The sequence below is a fragment of the Epinephelus moara genome, chromosome 10 (assembly GCF_006386435.1).
Source record: "Epinephelus moara isolate mb chromosome 10, YSFRI_EMoa_1.0, whole genome shotgun sequence".
NCBI classification, from domain to species: domain Eukaryota; kingdom Metazoa; phylum Chordata; class Actinopteri; order Perciformes; family Serranidae; genus Epinephelus; species Epinephelus moara.
This window is the reverse complement of record NC_065515.1, coordinates 14,477,364-14,498,993: the sequence shown is the minus strand read 5'-3', so window position 1 is coordinate 14,498,993 and position 21,630 is coordinate 14,477,364. Positions and strand designations below refer to the sequence as shown.

Sequence of the window (21,630 nt, the reverse complement as noted above, 5' to 3'; positions counted from 1 at the left end):
ATTTGTGCTGTACAACCACAGTTTAATTTGACTGATCCAAAAAAGCGGCAGCACTAATACCAGACATTAAAGCCCTTGAAAACTTTTTTTTTTTTTCCCTGAAAGTTAAAGTTCACGGAAAAAAACATACTGAGGTATTATTAATTAAGAATGTACCTCTGAGAAAATCTGCTTCATCACAACTGTGTGTGTTGCTGGATCAGATTTGATTGACGGTGGCAAACAAACCACACAACTGTCATCACATTTTGATTAAAATGTGGCTAAGTACTGATGGGTGCAGGAAAATATGTGACATCTTGTTTCTCCATCTGAGCATGGAGGGAAAAAAAAAAACAATCCATAAATCTCTCGTATAAAAATAACTTGTTAGACTGACAGAAAAGTTTGTGTGTGTGCAAAACCCTGTCCCTCAGACTAAGAAGCTGATTGAAAAAACAGCTTGTCAGGGCCATTCAGTGCCGCATTTGTAATTTAAATACTAATATGATATTTATATTTAGTCATTTCAACAGTTTGGGCGATGAAATGTATTTTGGCTTTCTTCTTACCAATAAATCACACTCACTGTAACCTTGAATAAAGCCAGTTTTTCTGATTTATATAAGATTTAGGTAAGCAGTCAATATATTATTTTTAAATATAGAAATCTCCCCAGATTTATTTTGTTTATACAAAAACATTTTCATCACTCATAGGACTGTTGCATAATGGACAGTCGATTAGCATTTGCATTGCATCTCCTTATTTTTTCTTCAGTTTCATCTACCTGAAGCATTTTCTGAGCTGTCAAGCTCACTAGAGGACCTCGTCTGCTGTAAACAGCAGTGATCAGCTGCCTCTTACAGCATTAAAATACATCTTTTGGATGTGTGAGGACATAAAATTAAGGTGGATATTGGTTTAAACTAGAGCTGTGATGATGAATCAATTTGTTGTCCACTACTAAATTAATTGTTAACTAATTTGATAATTGATTAATCACTTTGACTATGTTTTTTAAGAATAAAAGAAGTAAAAATGTAAACTGAATTTCTTTGGGTTGTGGACAAAACAAGAAGTCATATTAGGCTTTAGGAAACACTGATTGACATCTTTCAAAAATTTCTGACATTTTATAGACAATTAATTGAGAAAATAATCAACAGATTAATTGACAATGAAAATAATTGTTAGTTGCAGCCCTAGTTTGAACTCACATGCTTCCCTTTCAAGTTTGGTGAACATGGTCTTATTCCATGTAAAATGGTTCATCATACCTACAACTCTAAGGCTCAGTTGTCTGAGATCTATGACAGTATTTCACCTGCAATCTCTTGCAAACATCACAAACATGTTTTTGGCTTTGCCCACTCCTACATAATTATTGGACAGAGATTTTAAATACCCTATTGGAGATGACTGTGGAAAAATTAGAAACTAATGCTGTTATGCTGTGTTCACACTGTGAGCGACACAACAACAGTGTCCCCAGTTACATCATCGCCAAGTTGCCACTGAAGTGTTGCTCAAGCACTCATTAACATAATGATGTTGCCACGGGCTTGTGTGTGTCTGCTACCTGCCACAAAGCACTTTGACTGAACATCATCTAAAGCAGTGGTTCCCAACTGGTGGTCCAGGGTCCAAAAGTGGGTCATGGGCCCATTCTGAATGGACCACAAGTGACTTGCAGTGTGTATAGTTTTTTAAAACTTGAAGGGCTGTTGAAGTGACTAACACACAGCCACTTGACAGAGGCAGCAAACTAGCTTGACGACAAGGCCAAATGCTAGTATGACGCAGAAAATATTAGACTATGTGGACCTTGAACTAAAGACTAAGGAGAAATCTGGACCCCATGGCTGGACCAGTTGGGAACCACCGATCTAAAGTTTGTATCTGAACATAAAACATCAATGCTTATGATCAGTGTCTGAGCCCCATTTTAACATCACTTTTCGCTGCCCCATTGCATCCCTGTATGCACTGCAACACACAAAGCTAGCATAGCGTCAGCTAGCTGCGCTTAATAACACATTGCCATAGCTAATAACAAACCATGTGATCGGCTGATGCCTCACTGCGTCACAGGAGCATGAAAAAATTTGACGCTAGCTCAACTTTCGTTTGTAGCGTGTCGTGCCTGTCAGGTGTCAGTTTGAAGCTTCATGTCACTGACATCCATTAAAAATGAATTGTAGCCTTTTGCTGTGTCGCTTGCAGTATGAATGCAACATTAGGGGATTGTTTGGGATCTTCCCCTCTTTGCCGCCCCTCTCTGCATCCAAAAAAGATGTGTTCGCTTTTGTCGCCCTACTGGCTAGAAGAATAAAGCTCAGTGTAATTCAATCAGGAAGATTTTCTTTATGTTATATCCATTCACAATTCTCTCTCCATCCCACTCCCACTACTCACCAGTCAGCTGACTATGGGCGTTCCCTTTCCTGCTAAGCCAATCAAACTTTGCTACAATCTCCTTCAGCCATTCATGTTGCTGCCTCCAAACTTTAAATCTGTTCTCCTCTCTGCTCCTGTCAGCTGTCATTTTAGGCTGAAACATCGTGCCTTCCTCCACCCATTCACCTCCAGTCACCTTATCCAGAGCCCAGGACATGCTCATCAAAAGCCCACTCCTCTTCACATCTAGATTTTCAGCTTGCTCTTCATCTCATTATCACCACCAGGGTCTAGACTCCATAGAGATGGGTTCTCTAATCTGCTATGTGTTTACCACCCTCCTGGAATAGATGACATCATGATGGGGTCTAATCGCCAAAGACTTGTCTCATTGCTCACTTGTGTGCACATGTAAATAAATATTCTTCACTCTCAGAGTCTCTCCTGATTGAACAATATAGACCAACTGGAAATCAATAGTATCTCTGTCTCATACCCACCGGATAAGATACAGCTTTTATTTCTGTAACTGGAAAATATCAGACTTTCATGATGTGGTTTCTCCAATAAATCTGGAAAATTAAAGGGGATAATCTTCAAATTCATTAAGAGGATTAATTAATTTTTTATTAATTCCTGATTGGAGCAACTGCTGTGGTTCAAAGGTTGTTTCATTATTGTCTTTGTTGTGGCCTGGGTGATATGCTGCTGTTCTGACCATTAGTGTCAACAATGGACACAGATTACTTTTAGCTGACTTATGGGTTTGTGGTTGTGTTGTTTTAATTTTCTTAGTCTTCGTACTGTAAGCTGTTGTGAGGTTTAGCAATATGTCTGCTGTCACTTTTTAAAATTTCTTTGTGCAAAGGGAATATATACCTCTTTTATTACCACTTTTCTTTATAGGTGTTTTGATTACATTATTGTATGTTCATGCAAAACCCAATAAACAAAATTAAAATATCTGTTGGTGAAAAACTGAAAAAAAACAAACAAACAAGCAAACAAACATCTTGGAGTATCTGTAGACTCTAAAACCGTCACCGCCGGAAAAATTCACCTCAACTTTTTGAAAGATTGCAACCTTGCACACACACACAAACACATATATCACCACAGACCCGTGGCTCGCTGAGGGTCAGTTTATGTTTCTCAAGGCCCTCACTGAGGCTCCTGCTGTGCAGAAGGAGATGTGAGGAGCACAGGGAGGACTCAGAAGAAGAAGAAGTTAGATGAAAGAGCCGAAGCCCTTCAGGAGTCCTCGCACCTCGCCGAGCTTTCCAGAGGCTCAGCCTGCTATTCTTATCTTCTTAGAGTTCACTAAAAAAAATTCCCATCTCTACACCGAAAACTGCATATACGCCATACACTATTTCACTTCCCTCTTTTCCTCTGCAATGCTCGACTACACACACGCGTCAATTGATGTAAAGCGCATAGGTCCTCATATTTTCATCAGCCAAGGCTCAGTATTCACACAGGGGATCAGCTCTGTTCTTCAAGCCTCTCGGAAGCTCCTTGGGGTGGGAGAGATGTGTGAGTTAGAGCACAGTCTAGCGTCTGGGGATGCACAGCTACACACCACACTTCCTCTATCTCTACTTGTCTATTCGCCGTCTCCCTCTCCCTCACTGTGTCTTTGCCACTGGTGTCTGACTTGCAGGAGTGACAGCAGAGGGAGTTAGGAGAGGAGGAAGGACGACTGTGGCGTCAAGGTTACAGAGCCCTCTCTCTGTCTGAAAGAGGAGACCGCATCAAACAAAAAATGAACTACTGTGGCGAATGCTTCCTCCCCCTTCCTCCCTTTCTTCCTCGTTTCCTGTCTGTGTCTTTCTCTCTGTTGGGGTTCAGGCTACAGGGCAACACATTTATCATCAGCAGACTTGAGACCCTGTGCTTTAACTAGCTGCCATGTAAATACAAAGAACTGTGTTGGCTTTATGGGCCCCCCCTCCTAAGCCTCAACTCAGGCCCCTTTCCAAACCACAGCAATTAGAAGGGAACTAGATGAGACCGCGGCCGTAAATTTGCCAGCAAATTTTCTTTCCTGCACAAAGCTCCTCACAACATTACAACCACCGGGGAGAAAGACCGAGTCGGTCCTGGATTTGCGGCGATCGTCATCCACTCCAACATGACGCCACAACAAGGAATCTCCAATCCGCCGTCGCCTCATTGATGTTTCAGTGGACCTCAATTACTGAGTGATTGCATCCCGCTGTTCCACCAGTCAAAACACTGCCTTTCTTCAGGAAATATTTTCACAGCACCATAATTGCTTCCATCTGTAGCTACACTGTGGCAACACTAGCTATGTCATTACGGCTGAGTGAGTTCACAGCAAAAACGGGTGGCAAACGTGTACATGCAAGTGTGAACGTTTGTGTGTGTGTGTCGGTGAGGATTTGGATGCATGCACTCGTTGGAAAGCTGCTTTTTATCAACATGGAGGAAACAGAGATTTGAGAAAAGTGTTGAGTTGGAACAACGAGGGAATGTGATGAAGCAGGACGCGTCTCCTGTAGCAACAGCACCACACACACACACACACAAACACACACCCAGCCACACACTGCCTCCTTCTCCTATTTGATGGCTGGTTTAACAGCGTTGACTTTAGCTGATGAGCTGTCTGTGCAAACACAATTTGACTCGTTCCCCCAAAAGGCCTGCAAACAGCAAAATAAAATGAGGGAGTGTTTGGCTCATCGCTGCTGGGAGATTCGGGAGCTGTTGGGTCCCAGCAAAATAATTTGGATGTAAGAATCTTTTTCCTTCAGAGTTAAGAGACCCTCATGGCAAATTAAATGAGAGAAGTTGGATGTTTGACAGACCGTTTAGCCCACGTTTACGCTGGAACTGATCTTTCTGTCAGCAAGGGTCACGACCTGGAAAAACTGAAAGCCAGCCAATCGACACGTTGCGATAACCCGCCGTAAGTGGATCTGACATACTATAGCGTCTGTCGACGCCTGAACCAAATCCGACTCATTAAGCTGTTTACAGAAATGGTTTATATTACCTGTCACATGTGTGTTCACACATCCCTCGCCGCACACACTCAAACCCACACACACACACCAGAGCGGCTCAGAGTCAGTTAGGTGATTTCTGTCAGCAGGGTGCGTTCTGCTCAAACATCATTAAAACTGAATCCTGCATAAATCCAGCTGCAGTTTGTCACGCTGGCTGAGTTGTCCACTGTGAAGAGCTCTCTAATTTGGAGGGCACACAACTGCTCACACACAGACATTAATGGCTCTATTTTCCTGCAAGCAGAATCGCTAGTTCAAACTGTGGGCACAAGTGGGTGTGACCAGCTAATTTTTTGCAAATTTAGAGACCAGAGGCTCGATCGCAGTCGTGGCACAGCAGAGTGAAAAGTGAAAAAGAGGCTGAAACATAAATTAATACTTGATTAGTAGGAGGAATACAATATCAGTACATGGAGCAAGCTTCTCTAATGGCCAATAACAGCAGCTCTGACAGTTTCTTAACGGGCGAGGAAACGTCTTCAGGAGGTGCAGAATCCCAAATCACATGTTCCCTGCAGACCAAACATGTTTATCCAGCACTCTTAATACAGAGTGCAGTGCTATATTTTTGCACAGTTAAGATGGGACTCATTTCAAAGATTATGTAACCACTGTTCCTGCAGTGGCAAGTATACATACATTAATTAACTATAACTACAAAATGAAAGAATGTTTTGCTGCCTCTTCATCATTACTAGCGATGAAGAGGCAACTCTTGCTAATGGTTAGTTAGTAGGGGCGTAACAATACGTGTATTTGTACTGAACTGTTCGGTACAAGCTTTCAGCTTGGTATGCATTACAAACCAAACGATACGTTGAACTATCCTGTTACATTTGGGAAATAAAACATACAGCTGAAACTGGGTGAAATATTATGCTCTCGGTGCTACTGCGCTCAACAAGGCAGCCCACACAACAAATCTGTCTGCCCCTCCCATCCCCAAACCAAAACATTCTACTCCAGTGAGACATGCCTGAGGGTATGCTACTCTAAGGTAGCTCGTTATAAGATCATTGGTAACGCCATTACCAGAGCAGAAATAGAAGATTCTCCAGTAACGTACTGATCTGGCGTTTGAAACCACTTTGTGTTTGCTGTTTATTATGAGGACAGTGACCAGAAAGTGGTGGATAAAAAAACAATGGTACGCATTTGTTTTTATTCTCTATCTTGCACGTCATACGCTTTAGTTGGATTGGATCTTCAAATGTTTAAAAGTGTGCATGAACTTCAACCAGATTATGTAAACTGCAAATATTCTATGTTCTACCTTGGAGAAAAACAGTTTACTTTATTTTTGTTATTGGTATTTATGTGTTGATGCATATTTGTGTATAAATATGAATGCCTAACTCATGACGTGCCTAGCGCTTTCAAGAAGTTTTTAAAGTTTTCCTCAGACATTCATTTATATTCCACGAAGAAATCTTGGACTTTGATCTTTCATATTGTTGGACTTCACTTAATCCATATTCATTGAGATACAGAGGATCTTTGGAGCAACCTTTCTCCTTCAATACCATCCCCCTCTTTGTAAATTGTAGATTTCCAACAATTTTGTATCACTGCTTAATTTTGCAACTTTGATAAAGTATGCAATCTTGTTTTGATCTTTTTAAAGTATGATTATCAATTATAAATTGGGAAGGTATTTTCACAAGACATTTTGTCTTTTAATGTATTCTGCACAATATTCAAACTGTCTTTTTGCAAATAAACTAAAGTAGACTGTTATCAACAATCCCCTTGATAACACTACAATAAAAATGACTACTATACTTCCATCGAGTATTGTGTGTGCAGCCACAGCCTGATATTGCTTTTGCCTCTGTGCCGTAGAACTCTATTGCTCTCCAAAAACTATTAAAAACACAAGGAATTTTTGTAGTATTTTACTGGGTGACATACAGCACAGTTTTCCAACAGCTGAAACATTTAAAAAGGTGCTTGGAGATTTGAGTACAAAATGTACGAAGATCATTCATAAGAAAACAGCTTCTAAACTTCTAATAATCTAACTGAGCAGTACAAACATGGAGTCTGTGTTTGTAACAGTTTGTTACGCTGGTGTCCAAAAAGTGTGAGATGATTTTGCATCTATTTTGTTAGATCCCAGTGTGGTGTCAGAAAATTGAATAATTGATGAATGTACCCACACTGTTTGAGTGTAAATATGGGCATTGCATCACACACGCTCAGACTAGAGACTGCAGATGGAACAAACATATTATTCAAGCTGCTGTGTGACAGCTACAGGTGTTTAATCAAGTGAGGTGGAAGAGAGCTTTTACAGTTCATCATAAGAGCATTGAAATATTGCACTGAGAATTGCCTTGTGATGTGAGTTTGAAAAATGTCAAAGTTAAAGAGGTGAAACTCGAAATACATGAATGTTTTATAATTTTGGAGAGATCTGTGTGTGTGTGCCTGATACTAAAGCCTCGAAAATTGATCTCTGGGCATGTGTTTGCAATAAAATGTGGTCTTAGCAGGTGGAAACGCGCAGTTTCATGCCAGAACAGATGCGTCACTGCACCCCCCCTCGGCACAAGAGTGTTTGGACCCACAAAATTACAGAACAACAACGAAGTTAGCTTAACGCCTGAGAGAACGTAGGGCCCATAGGCTAAAAGACCCACACACACACACACACACACACACACATAATTGAACCCAGTTATTTCTCTGACCTCATCTCTTTCATCAAAGTGTCCCTCCCACAACACATCGTCTCAATTATACGACGGGCTTCCAAACTCTGCTTTGATCAGAGTGGGTTCAGAGGAACGGCATGTCTTTACATACTAATAGTTGGTATGTGTGTGTGTTTGAGGGAGTGGAGGATCTTTGTTTTCTAATAAATGCAAAGAAAGCCATGCATAACCGCAAGGCAATACCCTTAGCTACACTCCAAGTCGTCATATAGCTTCACATAACTTAACTGATCTCTCACTGTGGTCTTTTGACAGAACAGAAAATACATTTTATACCAGTGGTGTTATTATCAACTTTTTATGACAAATTACGCTGAATTTATGAGAAAAAATATGTTTTTCTCACAGGCCTCCATGGTGAAAGAAGAATAAAAAAACAGAGAAAATTCTTGATGAATTTGAGTTAAGTGGGACTGCGTTTAAAAACAGCAAAACTATATCAAAACATACATTCACTAACTTTTACACAACTTGTGCAGTATAATACAAGTCTCATTTATCCAGTTGTATGCTCAATACTTGGCAGACACATGCATTTTAAATACAACCTTACTATTTAAAACACTTCCACATACACAGTCTCAGGCATGGAGGAAAAGCGCACCAAGCAATGTATTCTCACACAAGGGTTCGATATCCTACGAATTAGCGACCCATGAATGATGTAACGTACTTAATGTTAAGTTACGGGGGGTTAGGTTTAGGCAAGTAAAGTAAAGTAACTGTAGTTAGGTGTAGGGAAAAAAAATGGTGACAATGATCCTTCAAATGATTTACAGTTTATTTAAAGTTCACAGGCCCCAAATGCGGGTCTCCTGGGGACAGTCCCGTATTTTTGCAACCCATCCATCACCCCAGCTGACCTCCTTACAGGATCGCTTTCTACTTCATACTTTACTCCTGTCAGTGCATTGGTCACCTGATTCCGACCTTCCCAAATATGTGGGGTTTACAGGAATTGCTGGCTCATGATTAAGTGGGATATGGACAAATTTTGGTGCATTACTTTTTGTAGAAAAAAGTACAAACATTGCATGACAAAATTTGAACTCTGCTTGTGCAGATATATTTATATATATATATATATATATATANAGATGTCAGAGTGGGCTGCCCATGACAGGCGCTCCGAGCGGTTGGGGGGTTCGGTGCCTTGCTCAGGGGCACCTCGGCAGTGCCCAGGAGGTGAACTGGCACCTCTCCAGCTACTAGTCCACGAACCCTCTGGTTCCCAACCCAAGTCCCTATGGACTGAGCTACTGCCGCCCCAATATAGATATACTTTATATAATTATGCTGTTGCGGCCCCCTATTACTTTCATTTACCAAGAATTTTCTCTTTCTTCGTTCACCATGGAAACAATTCAGATTCCCAGAAGACATAGTGCACTCTTAGGACATTGTGCTGGTATCAGTAACATTAAGACAAGTGGTTGTGCTAGAGCTGAAAGTGCCCTGGGAGGAGGGCATGAAGGAGGCCAGTGAGTATAAGAAGGGGAAATGTGCTGGTACTATTACTGATGATGCGTCCAAGTGGATCACTAGACATATGTATCTACCTTGCTGCCTCCTATTACTTTAATTTACCAAGATTTTTCTTTGTCTTGGTTCACCACAGAGGTAAGTAATTGATACACAAATTATCATTTTTTGTATTTCTTTAAGAGGAACTAAATGATACAAAAATAGATAAATAAATACTGGTGTGAAGTGAGGAGAAGGGCAGCAGCTCCGTGATATACGAAAAGAGAAGATTAAGAGGGTAGGAGGCAGGTGGTTCATGTCACCTCGACAGAGTTACAGCTTGGCCACAAGCCCACTGAGGAGGCCAGTGACAGCGCTGTGACACAGGAGACGCCGGTGGCACTCTCAGTCCATTTGTCACACCAGCCCGGCCTAGCACCCATGAAAACAGCCTCTCCTCTCACTTCCCCGCGCCTCCCACCATTCTCAAAGCTTTCATCCACCCTCACTCTCGTCTTTTCTCACTTTCCTATTTGATTACCCCACCACCTCGCCTTTCTCTCCTTCTCTGACCTCGCTCCTTCTGTCCTCTCTTTCGCTTTTCTGATTCACCCTTATGACTCCGCACTTCTGATCCTCTGAACCGTTTCACCCTTTCCATCCTCAAAGTTTGCCTTCTTCCTATGATCTCTCAATCTCTTTTTCGCTCTGCTCTCTACTCCTTGATCTGATTTGCCCGGCCCCCCTCCCCATCCTCGCTCTTCCTCAGCCCTATTCCTTTCCCCTTGCAGAATCACCCTTGATATCTATTCGACTGCCATCAGCCAGAGGAGAGATGAAAATCGATTCTCCTTCCAGCAGCCGCTTCTCTCTGGCTAAGGAGAAAGGGGAGGCAGTTAGCTGAGCTCTAAGTAAGGCCGTCCATCCATCTCCCTTTGAGGTCTGACGACAAGGCTGCTCTGAAATCAGTGTAGCACTGACTGGGACGGGGGAGAGAGATGAAGCATGGGGGAGAGGAGAGGCACTGGAGCAGCAGAGGAGCAAAGACTATGGCACAATAAATGGCTTGTTCTTTTTCAGACAAGCTTCAAAGCCAAAACTAGCATAATTCCTTCTTTTAAAACTGAATATAACCAGCCTGACCGCAACCTTACAGGGCAAGATCATTCAAATAACTGACGGCTTCTTTTCACTTAGTTTTATTTGGCCAGATTTTCAGACACATGTCTCTGATACTTCTGCCCACAACAAGAAAAGGAGGCTAAGACATCAATTTATTACACATCTACAACTTTTCAGTCGTAGGACTATTGTCATCTTGCCAGAAACAATGTCTTTGGATGTTTTACTGGAACTATACTTAAGAAAAATGTTGTAGTACTTGGGATCAGTCTCAGGACTACTTTTTGAAGGTCTTGGACTCAACCACATTCTTACTCGGTCTCGGACAAAGAGGACTCCGGATGTTATTTCAAGACCACAACTGTGGGGGTATCACTAAATTGCTTGTGCAATAAAGATGGTCAAGTTGATTTCAGCTCCTTCCATGCTCATACAAAACAAAGAAAACTTCCCACACATGAACCTCTGCAATGCCCTTTGATTATTCTATCAAGACATTTCTCATGGTACAGTCATGCATACACACATATATACAGTATGGGGATAAAAGGGGTGAATGAAGAGGAATCTTCATTTGTTTTCTGTGGGTGTTTGAACAACGTGGTCAGCAACGTTGTTGCTGGAGGAAAAAAAAAAAGTCAATTTGTGTTGTTGTACTGACGTAGTGCATTTATTTTGAAAGAGACTGTATATACACGGTACATTTCCTGTGAAAATGGAAGTGTACTTTGAAAAAAGACAATGCATCTGTCAGGCAGAACTTGACAAGGCGTCCCTGAAGGTCCATGACCAAATGTCGACATGTGACGAGGTCGGAATGAGAATGTGTTGGTTTTAATGGGAATGTGGATTTGTCAGATCAATTTGAGTAGTGCCTATAGTTTGCATGTTTCACATTTTATCATGTGTGTCATGCAGCGTGGGACTCGCAGTGGTCTGCGCTCAGTCTTGACACCGTCTCAACCCCTCAAAGTCTTGGTCTTGCCTCAGTCTCAATACACTCTGCTCTGGGTCATGACTTGGTCTCAGTGTAGGTGGTCCTGACTACAACAGTGCTCAATAATATTTTCTCAAAACCAGAGCAAATAAACCAAAATGCTATAGTGGCTGTATATCAATAGAAGTACTAAAAAATGTATATTTTGTAATTAAGTGACTTGTAGGTCACTGATTCTCAACCTTTGTGGTTTGTGATCCCATGAAAATCCCATGAACTACCTTGTTATGAGAACAAAGGAATAGAAACAGTAAAAAATAATAATCAATGTAGAAGAACAATGGTTTTTCTTCTTTTCTGCCTTATTATTATCTCCTGAACCCCTCTGATATATCTCGTGACCCACTGAGTCACCCCGACCCGCAGGTTGGGAAACACAGAATGAAGTGGCCCTTTAACCTTAACCTGTTACCTCATGCCTGACCACAATCTTAATTAAAAAAGCTCTTTTTTAGGATGACTGACTGTTGAAGATGGTGTGAACTCTGATAGTGAGTGGAGCCCAGAGAGGGAAATTTTTTTTAACACACAGCTGCAGAAAGAGACTCCTCTCGGAGAAAAAAAGTAAGCAAAGGGACGGTGAAAATGAGATTGCTGAATTTCCCCAAAGAGGGATAGATAGGCTAGACCATATCTCACCTCCCATCTGCTGGGTCAAGACACAGACAGGTGGAATGAGTCCAATATAGAGATATGAAATATTCAGCAACCAAAAGCCTTCTGTCTATTCCGCCAATCCAAGTCCCTGAGGAGTCTGTGTTGGTGTGTGTGAGCATCTGTGTGTGTTTGTAAGTACACAGATGTACAGTATGTGTTCTGTGTACCTGAAGAATGGGGCATGTGGAGAGAAGCACAGAGAAAGATGCTGACAGACACATGCAGAGAGGCAGTTTTCAAAGTCTTAACGGTGTCAGTGACAGTTTGTCATAACAAGCTCATCGAAGCTGCGCCTCTTTGTCTTCCTCTAACTGAATATTGCGTTTACAGATGGCTGGACGAATCTTTGTCTTACAGCGAGACAAAGAAGGATGGACTGCGCGTTAACAAAACACAGAGGAAAGCATATATATCAGGGACAATGAAAGTGTCAAATAAAAAAAGAGATATGATGAAAAGAAAGGCCGTGGCATCGAGTTCATCACCACATCTGAGATAAAGTGCTATCTAAGTGTTGGTGGCAGGCGTCAGATAGATGCTGCCTCACATTCCTGCCATGCCAACCCAGCAGCTCTCTCGTTCATCTAGAGACAACAGAGCTCACCTCCGTCAACAGAGTTCAGCCCGGGTATATTTCATGACTGGATCAGGCGCAGAAGCAAACATGCCTCAGAGCTCAGGAATTCCTCAAAGGCAGGGCCAGGGAGCAGGACAGTACATCTCTATCTGACACTGGTCCAAGAGCAGCAGCCATCAGGGCACTGCACACTTGCATCCCTGTGCAACTGATTCATTTCATGTGTACAAATCTGCTTCACATTTGTGGCCAGTTCAAAGGAACACTGCGCCAGACTTTTAGGTGTCTGAGTCTATTTATGGATCATGGCAGAAACTGCACAGCTTGTGAAACTGTTTTGTTATGTCTTTTGTTGCATCTGCTATCGAGGTGCATTGTGGGAAATGTAGTATACAGAGTTTTGGGGCTTGGCCCATTCTAGTTGGAGAAGACTGATTGCATATCTGTAATGTAGAAAGTGTTTTAAATATGACAAGTAGTGTTGTCAAACATATCGATTTATTTTTTCGGCGCATGTCGATTCTGCATATTTTAAACTGTTTTATGATAATTTGTGCTTTTTGGGAGTCGTTTTGTGTCTCTTAGAGGTCATTTTGTGTCTTTTTTGGTTGTTTTGTGTCCTTTAAAGATCATTTTGTGTCTTGTTTGGTCATTTTGTGTCTCTTTGAAGTCATTTTGTGTCTTTTTTGGTTGTTTTGTGTCTCTTTCTGGATGTTTTGCATCTCTGTGTGATCTTTTAATTGCTCTTCTAGGTCACTTTAAGTCTCATCCTGATCTGTACATGTTAATTTGAGTGACATGTTGAGGTGAAGGCCAGGGGGGCCTCCTGACACTCTAGGCCCTGAGGCCTGTGCCCGGTAGGCCCATTTAATATTCTATCCATGCATGATGCTCAACTATTTCCGTTCTCACCTGCCTGCTTCTCTCTTTCGGCAGCTAGTCTAACTTACATTGCAACAACGCTGGCCGGGCTGTAAAAGGGCAACACAAAGTAAAACGAAAGTGTCAGAAGATGACACAACAAAGTCTCAAACTTCAAATCCTATGTCACAATATGCAGGCCGGCAGCAGCAAGCTAACGTTGGTGCCACTCCTAGCAGCAAAGAGCCTTTTGATGTAATGTTGGTATCAGCAAAACCACCTGCTTTTACTGTCACCGCTAGTGATGAAAAGACTGGTTCTTCTAAGTAACCTGGTTCACGTTGTTCAGCCACCACTGGCAAACAGACTAATGAAAGAACACCAACATATGATAAGGTAAGTATTAGCACTTATTTTTTCCTACTTCAAGCACAAATTCTATTATTTTACTGAAAATTTTACTAGAATTGTTGTTTTTTTTGTGATAATTTAAGAAAACAATCATTTGTGCTCAAAGGACAAGCTGGTGTACTGCCTCGTCATATCGAAATGGGACATTATGCTGCTTTGGGAGAAGAAAATAGAATTTGTCCAGCGTGTGATGATCTGTGTGTGATCTCGGGGGAATACAAAATTAGCATCAATTAGGCTTTTTTTCCCTCCTCATGTCCTTTGTATTGGATTTCTTTGATATTTTGTTTAGTGACACAAAGATACAAGTGAGCTGATGGATGTGAGTGACTCACAACGACCTGCAATAGTTGTTTGAATATAAGACATTCAAATTGCTAAGTTATTTTGTGAATTTAGATTAGGGAGAAGCCATCCAGAATAAGTGCCACAACGCTCAGTTTCATATTCAACCTGACAGAAGGCTGCAGGTGCATACAAATGCAGGAAATCAGAGAAAGAGCAAGTATGCTAGGAGACAAGGTACTTTCACTAGCTGAGGACTAAAAGTCAGAACATCTCTGCTGCTTTGATTTGACCACCTTCTTTATCTCTCGCCCACAAGTACCCCAACTTTATGGAAATGTAACATTAAATCACTGTAGCACTCTTTTAAGGATGGTCGATATCTTACAGTCCATTCCAGAAAAAAAAGTGCAGTGATTATCTACAATGTGCAGCAAGTGGTAAGTGGTTCTACACCTTCAGTATCTGTGTCATTACTGTGTCTGACCCTGAGACCTCGCACCAGAGGTCAAGATATAATAAGTGCAAGAAGAGGATCCAATACTAGAGGTTGTAAAACACTCCATTAGCACTGAGCAAGAGTAATTATGTTCATCTCTCACCCACTGGTGAAGCACAGAAGTAGAGTAATGATCATAGAAGTTGTATTTTTAATTACGAGCTTCCTGCACAACAGTATGTATTTGCTGGAGTGAATTTCCCTTGTGCAGAAGAAATATCACAGATTTTTCTTCCAGTACATGCTATTTTACAAACACTAACTCGCAGGAATCAAAAGCAGGATACATGCACGACATGATCTGTTTTAAATCTAATAACCCCGTAGGAAGATGGGTTTCTGTTTAGGATCAACAGGAACAAACAGCTTGAATTATGCCCCCCGTACATGTTCTATAAGGGGCTACACATGTGCTCAATGAAGACAAATAACGAGCTTAACTTCAGCATACACAGAGTGAACATCAGCCATCAGTTACAGAGGCGGCCCCCTGTGGTTTCTGGTGGTCAGAGGACCTGAAGTGAGCGAGCAGCATCAAACAGAGCGCCCATCTGAAACAGGATTAGAGTTGTTGGCGGGTTCTGATTATGCAATATTTATCTGTTCTTTTCTCAGGGAGCATGGCACATGAACTCGGGGAACTTTCAGAAGCAAAGGATTAATTTGCACGCATTGGAATTAGCGCTCAGATCAAAGAGAGGGGGTGTCATGGGAGTATCCAAAACCTCTGTGTATCTAGAATAGAGATTTCGCTTTGCTGTGTACCACTTCTATTTTCATAATGATATGAAGGGTGGAAAAAAAAGGGAAACATCAAGGGAAATTCGAGCTGGAGTGGAATATAATTAACTGCATGTATATGCAACAAAACCTACCAGACCAAAGCGAAGATAGTATACAAGTAAGGACAGAGTAAACAGCAAGGAGAACAAAGTTAGCTAAAACATACATGGGGATTTTCTTGGCAGCTCGAAGACAAAACGAGACTAGCCGACTGTCTTAGTGTTGGATCCTGGTTACTCTTGGGAAAAGTGAGAAACTACAGAGCACTGAGGTGGATTGGGACTTGTCTCTGTGTTTATTTGCAGATTTTCTCTGTATAAACTGACACTACCAGGCTCTTCCTCTCCTTTTACTGTATCGTTGTTTACCCTGAAGATACACAAGTTATGTAAGGATCTGGGCAAAGACAAGAAAGCTATTAGCTTTAACACTTGTGGGCAAACACACACACACACACACACACACACACACACAGAAACACACACACATAGGCTGAGAATCACTCCTCTTACCGTCACAGTCACCCAAGTGGGCCACGTTTCCCTGTTCAACATCTTGCTCGAACGGCAGTCTGCAGAGGAGAAGAGACACAGTCATTAATCAGAGGACACGGAGGCGCAGCGACTTGGCCAGTGACACGCAGCACAGATCCACTCTGATAGAGGAAAACTATCTCAATGTTACAGCAGAGGACAAGTTACAAGGGAGCGTATATCTCTACAAGCTCCGTTTGTGCTTTGATTGTAGAAATCTCTGTTTTTGTTCTGACAAAGTGGGAAAAAAATCTTTAAAACAGCAAAACTCAAGAGGCCCTTAAGCTGCCTAATATCCTAGAATAATCACCATTACAATTCAATGATAACCACTTGTGTCTGTAGGGTCATTAATTAAGCTAATTAATGTACTGAATTACAAATATTTTTTGGCAGCATACTTGTCTTCACATTAGATATTTGTGGCGTAAATATAAACTCCATGTGTTCAAGTAATAAGGATTTATAGCAGGAATATCTGTTTAAGTCATTTATAAGGAGGTTGTTAAAATATCATATCATAAGATCATCATATCAGTTTTATGAAAAACCTTTTATACTTTTATGAAACACTAACTGGTCATGAAAGTAAATGTTCAACAAAACCTCAAACTTTACTCATATTCTACAGTTCAAGAGAAATTATGACATATCTTATTTCTACAACTCTATCCGCGTGCTTTAAAACTCATTTTCCACTCAGGCAACAGGGGAGCACGAAAAACTCAGAAGGACAAAAACAGATGATGAGGTGAGGAGGCAGAGAGGAAATGAGAACAGCACAGAGACCAGGTGCTCACGAAGAAAAACACAACTGCTCTTAATCATGGCTCATATCAGGGAAAACAGCACCAAGTTGTAAAGGACAGGGTATGACTGTGTGTGTAGGCGTGTGTGAGCACCAAATGTATCATAGCGTCTATAGCCTTGATTGAGTACATTTACAACGACGGACACAATGTGCGTGGAAATACCTGTAACTAAGTGATATAACACAACAACTTAATCATCATTACATAATGTAATGCATAATCCAGCTCATTTGTATAAACCCGGACCCACACGAGGTTTTCATTCTTATTTCAACGTTGATGTGGGAAAACTGTGGAAACACACACTCAGCACTACACATAATGATGATATCTGACTAACATAGTGGTACTTCTGTGCCTTAAAAGCTATTCATACTGGTAAAGACTACTTTTCCACCCTAACATCTTGATTTTCACCAAAAAGTGTGCAAAGGGAATGGTTCAACATTTTCATAACTGGCTTTCCAGCTGTGAGTTACACACCGCATTCATCTCTGCATGATAAATACTGTACGAAGCAGGACCCTGGAGATCGTTAGTTAAGCTTAGCATACAGACCAGGAACAGCTAGCCTGACTCCGTCTAGGTAAAATGATCTACCAACTAGCACCTCTATGAGGTCACCAATCAGATGAAGTCATACGCCACAGCTGTAATCAGCTGACAGCCAGCTGATTGGATCATTGTTTCTAATCAGTCACACACCAATCACAGCCCATTCCCACACAAGGCGGTCCATTTCTACTCACTGATCCCTGCTACACCAATGCTGCCACACATCACTGCTACTGCTGCGGGCCAAGCTTTACCTCCACCACCCCAGCCTCTAACTTTCTAATTCAAAGTCCTAACATGGCTCTAAGGTCAAAAATGGAGTGACAGCTGTGAGCTTGTTCAGGCAGTCAACTCGAGCTGCACTGATTAATACACACACGTCATACGTCCCTCTCCATATGTCATCTACAAAACACACCGTCCCAATTTGACTGTTGATTTAAGCTGCAAAATCTTCCCAATCATCACTCCCCAATATCTCATGTAAACATATCTGTGGGGAGTGATGAGGCCGGAGTCCAGCCGTCAAACTCTATGTTCTGCTGTTGAAATCAACATTTAAACGTGAGTTGTTTGGCATAGCATGCTGATAGTCTAATCCAGGGAGCACCTCAAGAGCGGAGCCCTCAGTGGCAGACAACTGTATTTCCATTTGTTGAAATAAATGGTTAAATCTATGACAAGTGTTCCTCACTGAACATGTTATATTTCATTTGGCTTATCTAGGGCTAGGTATCGGTACTTTATACCTTCAAGGTATTAACTGAAATAACCTAGTACAAGGAAGTACTGAAACATCTCCTGTCAAACAATACCTGCATTCGAACCTTTCTGTTCCAAGATCTAGAAAAAAAGAGACTATTTATACTGTTTTGCTCGCAGCAAATCATCGCAAGCCCTCTTCGCATTGATGCAATGTATAATTGGCCCATTACTGCAGCAGCTACAACCATACAGTCTGAGGTGAAGTTGAATGCGGTGTGATGGAGATGGCAGTTCAGTGCGCAAAGAATAATGTGCCCAAAATATTCAACAGTATAGCTATGCTTAATATCTGTGGCGTCTGGCGGCATTTTATACAACTGAATGTTTTTATTCACATGATCGGTATCAAATGAAGTAGAAAAAAAGGTATCAAATGAAGTACTCTATTGGTATCAGTATCTTTTAAAGGGCACTAGTATTGGTATGGGTATTGTAGGTTTATTAACGGTACCTGTCCCTGGTCTTATCCACACAAAAATCAAAGTGTAACACAACAGATTTTGGGAAATTAAAGCAGCAAAAGATCAAACTTCTTTTTTCATTCCTTTCATAAGGTGATATATTTTGTTGGTTGATGTAGTTGATGTTATCAGGGCATCACTTTTTAAAATGAACTGGATTTAAACTGACTGAGACTTGTGACCAAACACTTCAGACTTGTTTTACTAACACTTATATTAAAGAGCATTTGGAAGCAGAGATGCTAAGGTGGTTATGTCTACATTAACTATTATTTATGAGTATAAATTCAGGTATAGTTTGTTATTTATGACAGGTATGGTGCTGACAGGCTGTTTAGTGTGCATGAAAAAAGAGATGGTACAATGCGGTGCTTGAAAGATGATGTGAAGTCTGCTTAGGTTTGGACTGCAATAAGTTTTGGACCATGTTAAGCTGTATTATAGTGTGTAATAAAGTGCAGTAAGTGACAGAAATACAACAGCATGTTGGGTGTGGACCTGGTGAGATGTACATTAGAGTAGAATCATCTGCTGCATTTGTAATCTCAAATAAACCCTGTTCAAGTTTTCCCTGCCTCATGTGAGTACTTTGGGTCTTTGTGTTAAAACACCCACTAAATACGCAAATGTGATAATTAAGGGAACATTTAGGGAAATGGGAGCTTATTCAAAGGTACAAGCCTGTAGGGTAGCAAATGCGTTTTGAATGCTGGCCAAAATCTTTTTTACTAACAAAAGAAGATCTTTACATTTTCTAGTTGATATAAATGAATATAACAAATCAAAGACTTTCATATGTCTTACCTTGCTTTTTTTTTTTTTGATAATGACTCAGTGAAAACCACTGACGACACCTTGGATTAACTGGGAAAAATCTCTACACAGAAGTAAATAACCATTTAAGTTTTACATGGTTACGCAAACAGCGCTGCTACACTGAATCACTATTTGGCCTACAAACAACCTTTGAAGAACCAGAGCACAAAAAAAGCTCATTGGGACAAGTGACTGAGGAAAAAGTCTGTATTCTGCAATTAGCTAAAGGCTCAGGCAGCAGCGCAGCCAACATCCGCGCTTTTAATGCCTAGAAATCACTGTGACAAATGAGTCCGAGTGCACTGTGAACCAACAGCGGGTTGTCACCTTAATAAAGAATAATGTTTTGTGTTCAGTTGGCTGCCTCTAACCGACTGTGGGTCATTTACTTTGTATACATTAGCTTTGCCTGTGAGTCTGTGTGTGCGTGGATGTTTTTTTTTTTTTGACTGTGTTTTTATGTCCTACACTTTCTTCCATGTACATTGTAGCTTTATAAAACTTCATAATAAAAAGTGAAGTGCAAAGACCATATGTGTATTCATGGTGGATGCTTGAGTGTTTACAGCAGTGATTCACAACCAGGCGAACTTACACCCAGAGGTGGGAGAAATATTCAGATCCTTTACTTCAGCAAAAGCACTAATACCAAACTTTGAAATATTCAACTATAAGTAAAAGTCCTGCATTCAAAACCTTTCTTTAGTAAAAAGTATTATCAGCAGGATGTAATTTTAATATGAAAAGTAAAAGTACTCATTCTGTAGTAAAATGTTCCCTGTCAGTGTTTTCCTATTATGTCTGATGTTTTTGGATTGTTACCGCTGCATTTTATTCCTGTAGATGTTTTAAGGTTGTACTCATTTTAACTCCTTTATATACTGTTGGGTAGTTTAATCTGCAGCAATGCATCAAATTGTAGAAAATCATCATCTGTTTGAGAACCTGTGAGAGTCACGTATTTCTAAAAAGTCTGTTTTCAGCTTGCATTTCCAGCCAATCCAAGATGGTTTATAAAGAGATTGTTGAGCTTAAGAAGAAGGAGAATTTTCTCAACACATAAAGGAACAATTCATCCCTCAGTACAGCACTGGATGTGAAAGGTATGAAAATGGTAATCTAAAAAGCAACTAAAGCTGTCAGATAAATATAGTTGAGTACAAAGTACAATACTCCCCTGTGAGATGTACAGTAGAAGTACGAAGTGGCATAAAAGGGAAACATGTGCAAACAAGTAATATACAGTGACCTTAATTTTATACTTAAAGACGTATTTCACTGCTGGAAAGATGGTCTTTTTATAAAACTGATCTGTCTATGCAGTGCAAAGACACAAATACTTTAGAAATTTGTGCTACATGATGAAAGAAAACAGAGGAAAAGAGCCGTGGTCTTGTTTTTGCTCAAGAGGTAGAAAACTGAGATTTTAACCCATAAACACCTCTGCTGGTGGATGACGTAATACGAGCGTTGCCACTTTAACACAGGAAACAATGTGACAGCCAGCTGGTAACAAACAACCTTGAACTACAGTTAAACAGTACGTTAAAAAGGCTTTTCTGAAAACAATTTAGGGGCAAGAACAGAGTAACAGAAACTTGGTTAACCTCCTGAGACCCTTTGTCCTCATACGAGAACAACACATTCTGGGTTTATTTGACCTTATACTGCGTTCTACTTAACTTAGACCTGTTGTTCTCATTTGTGGACACTTTGTTAGTAAGAGCACAATAAAATAATCCATGTAAAAACAAGATGGCATCCTTATTTGCTGAGTGAGTCTGTAGCCGATCCCGAAAAGTGGACAAGGTCCAAAACCTGATCACATTTTATGGTTGAAACCTGATTAATAATGTTTGTAGTTTGATATGGCAACACATTTGACCAAATTTAACAACAGT

At 40.8% G+C, this 21,630-nt stretch overlaps 1 protein-coding gene across 1 annotated transcript in view; it reads right to left on the bottom strand.

The window, feature by feature from the left end:
• sema6bb (sema domain, transmembrane domain (TM), and cytoplasmic domain, (semaphorin) 6Bb) overlaps nt 1–21,630 on the bottom strand; it is a 167,559-nt gene that overhangs the window by 22,974 nt on the left and 122,955 nt on the right. Inside the window, exon 16 of the mRNA XM_050055454.1 lies at nt 16,300–16,358. Within this exon, the coding sequence (XP_049911411.1) occupies nt 16,300–16,358 (59 nt within the window). The remainder of the gene's footprint in view (nt 1–16,299; nt 16,359–21,630) is intronic.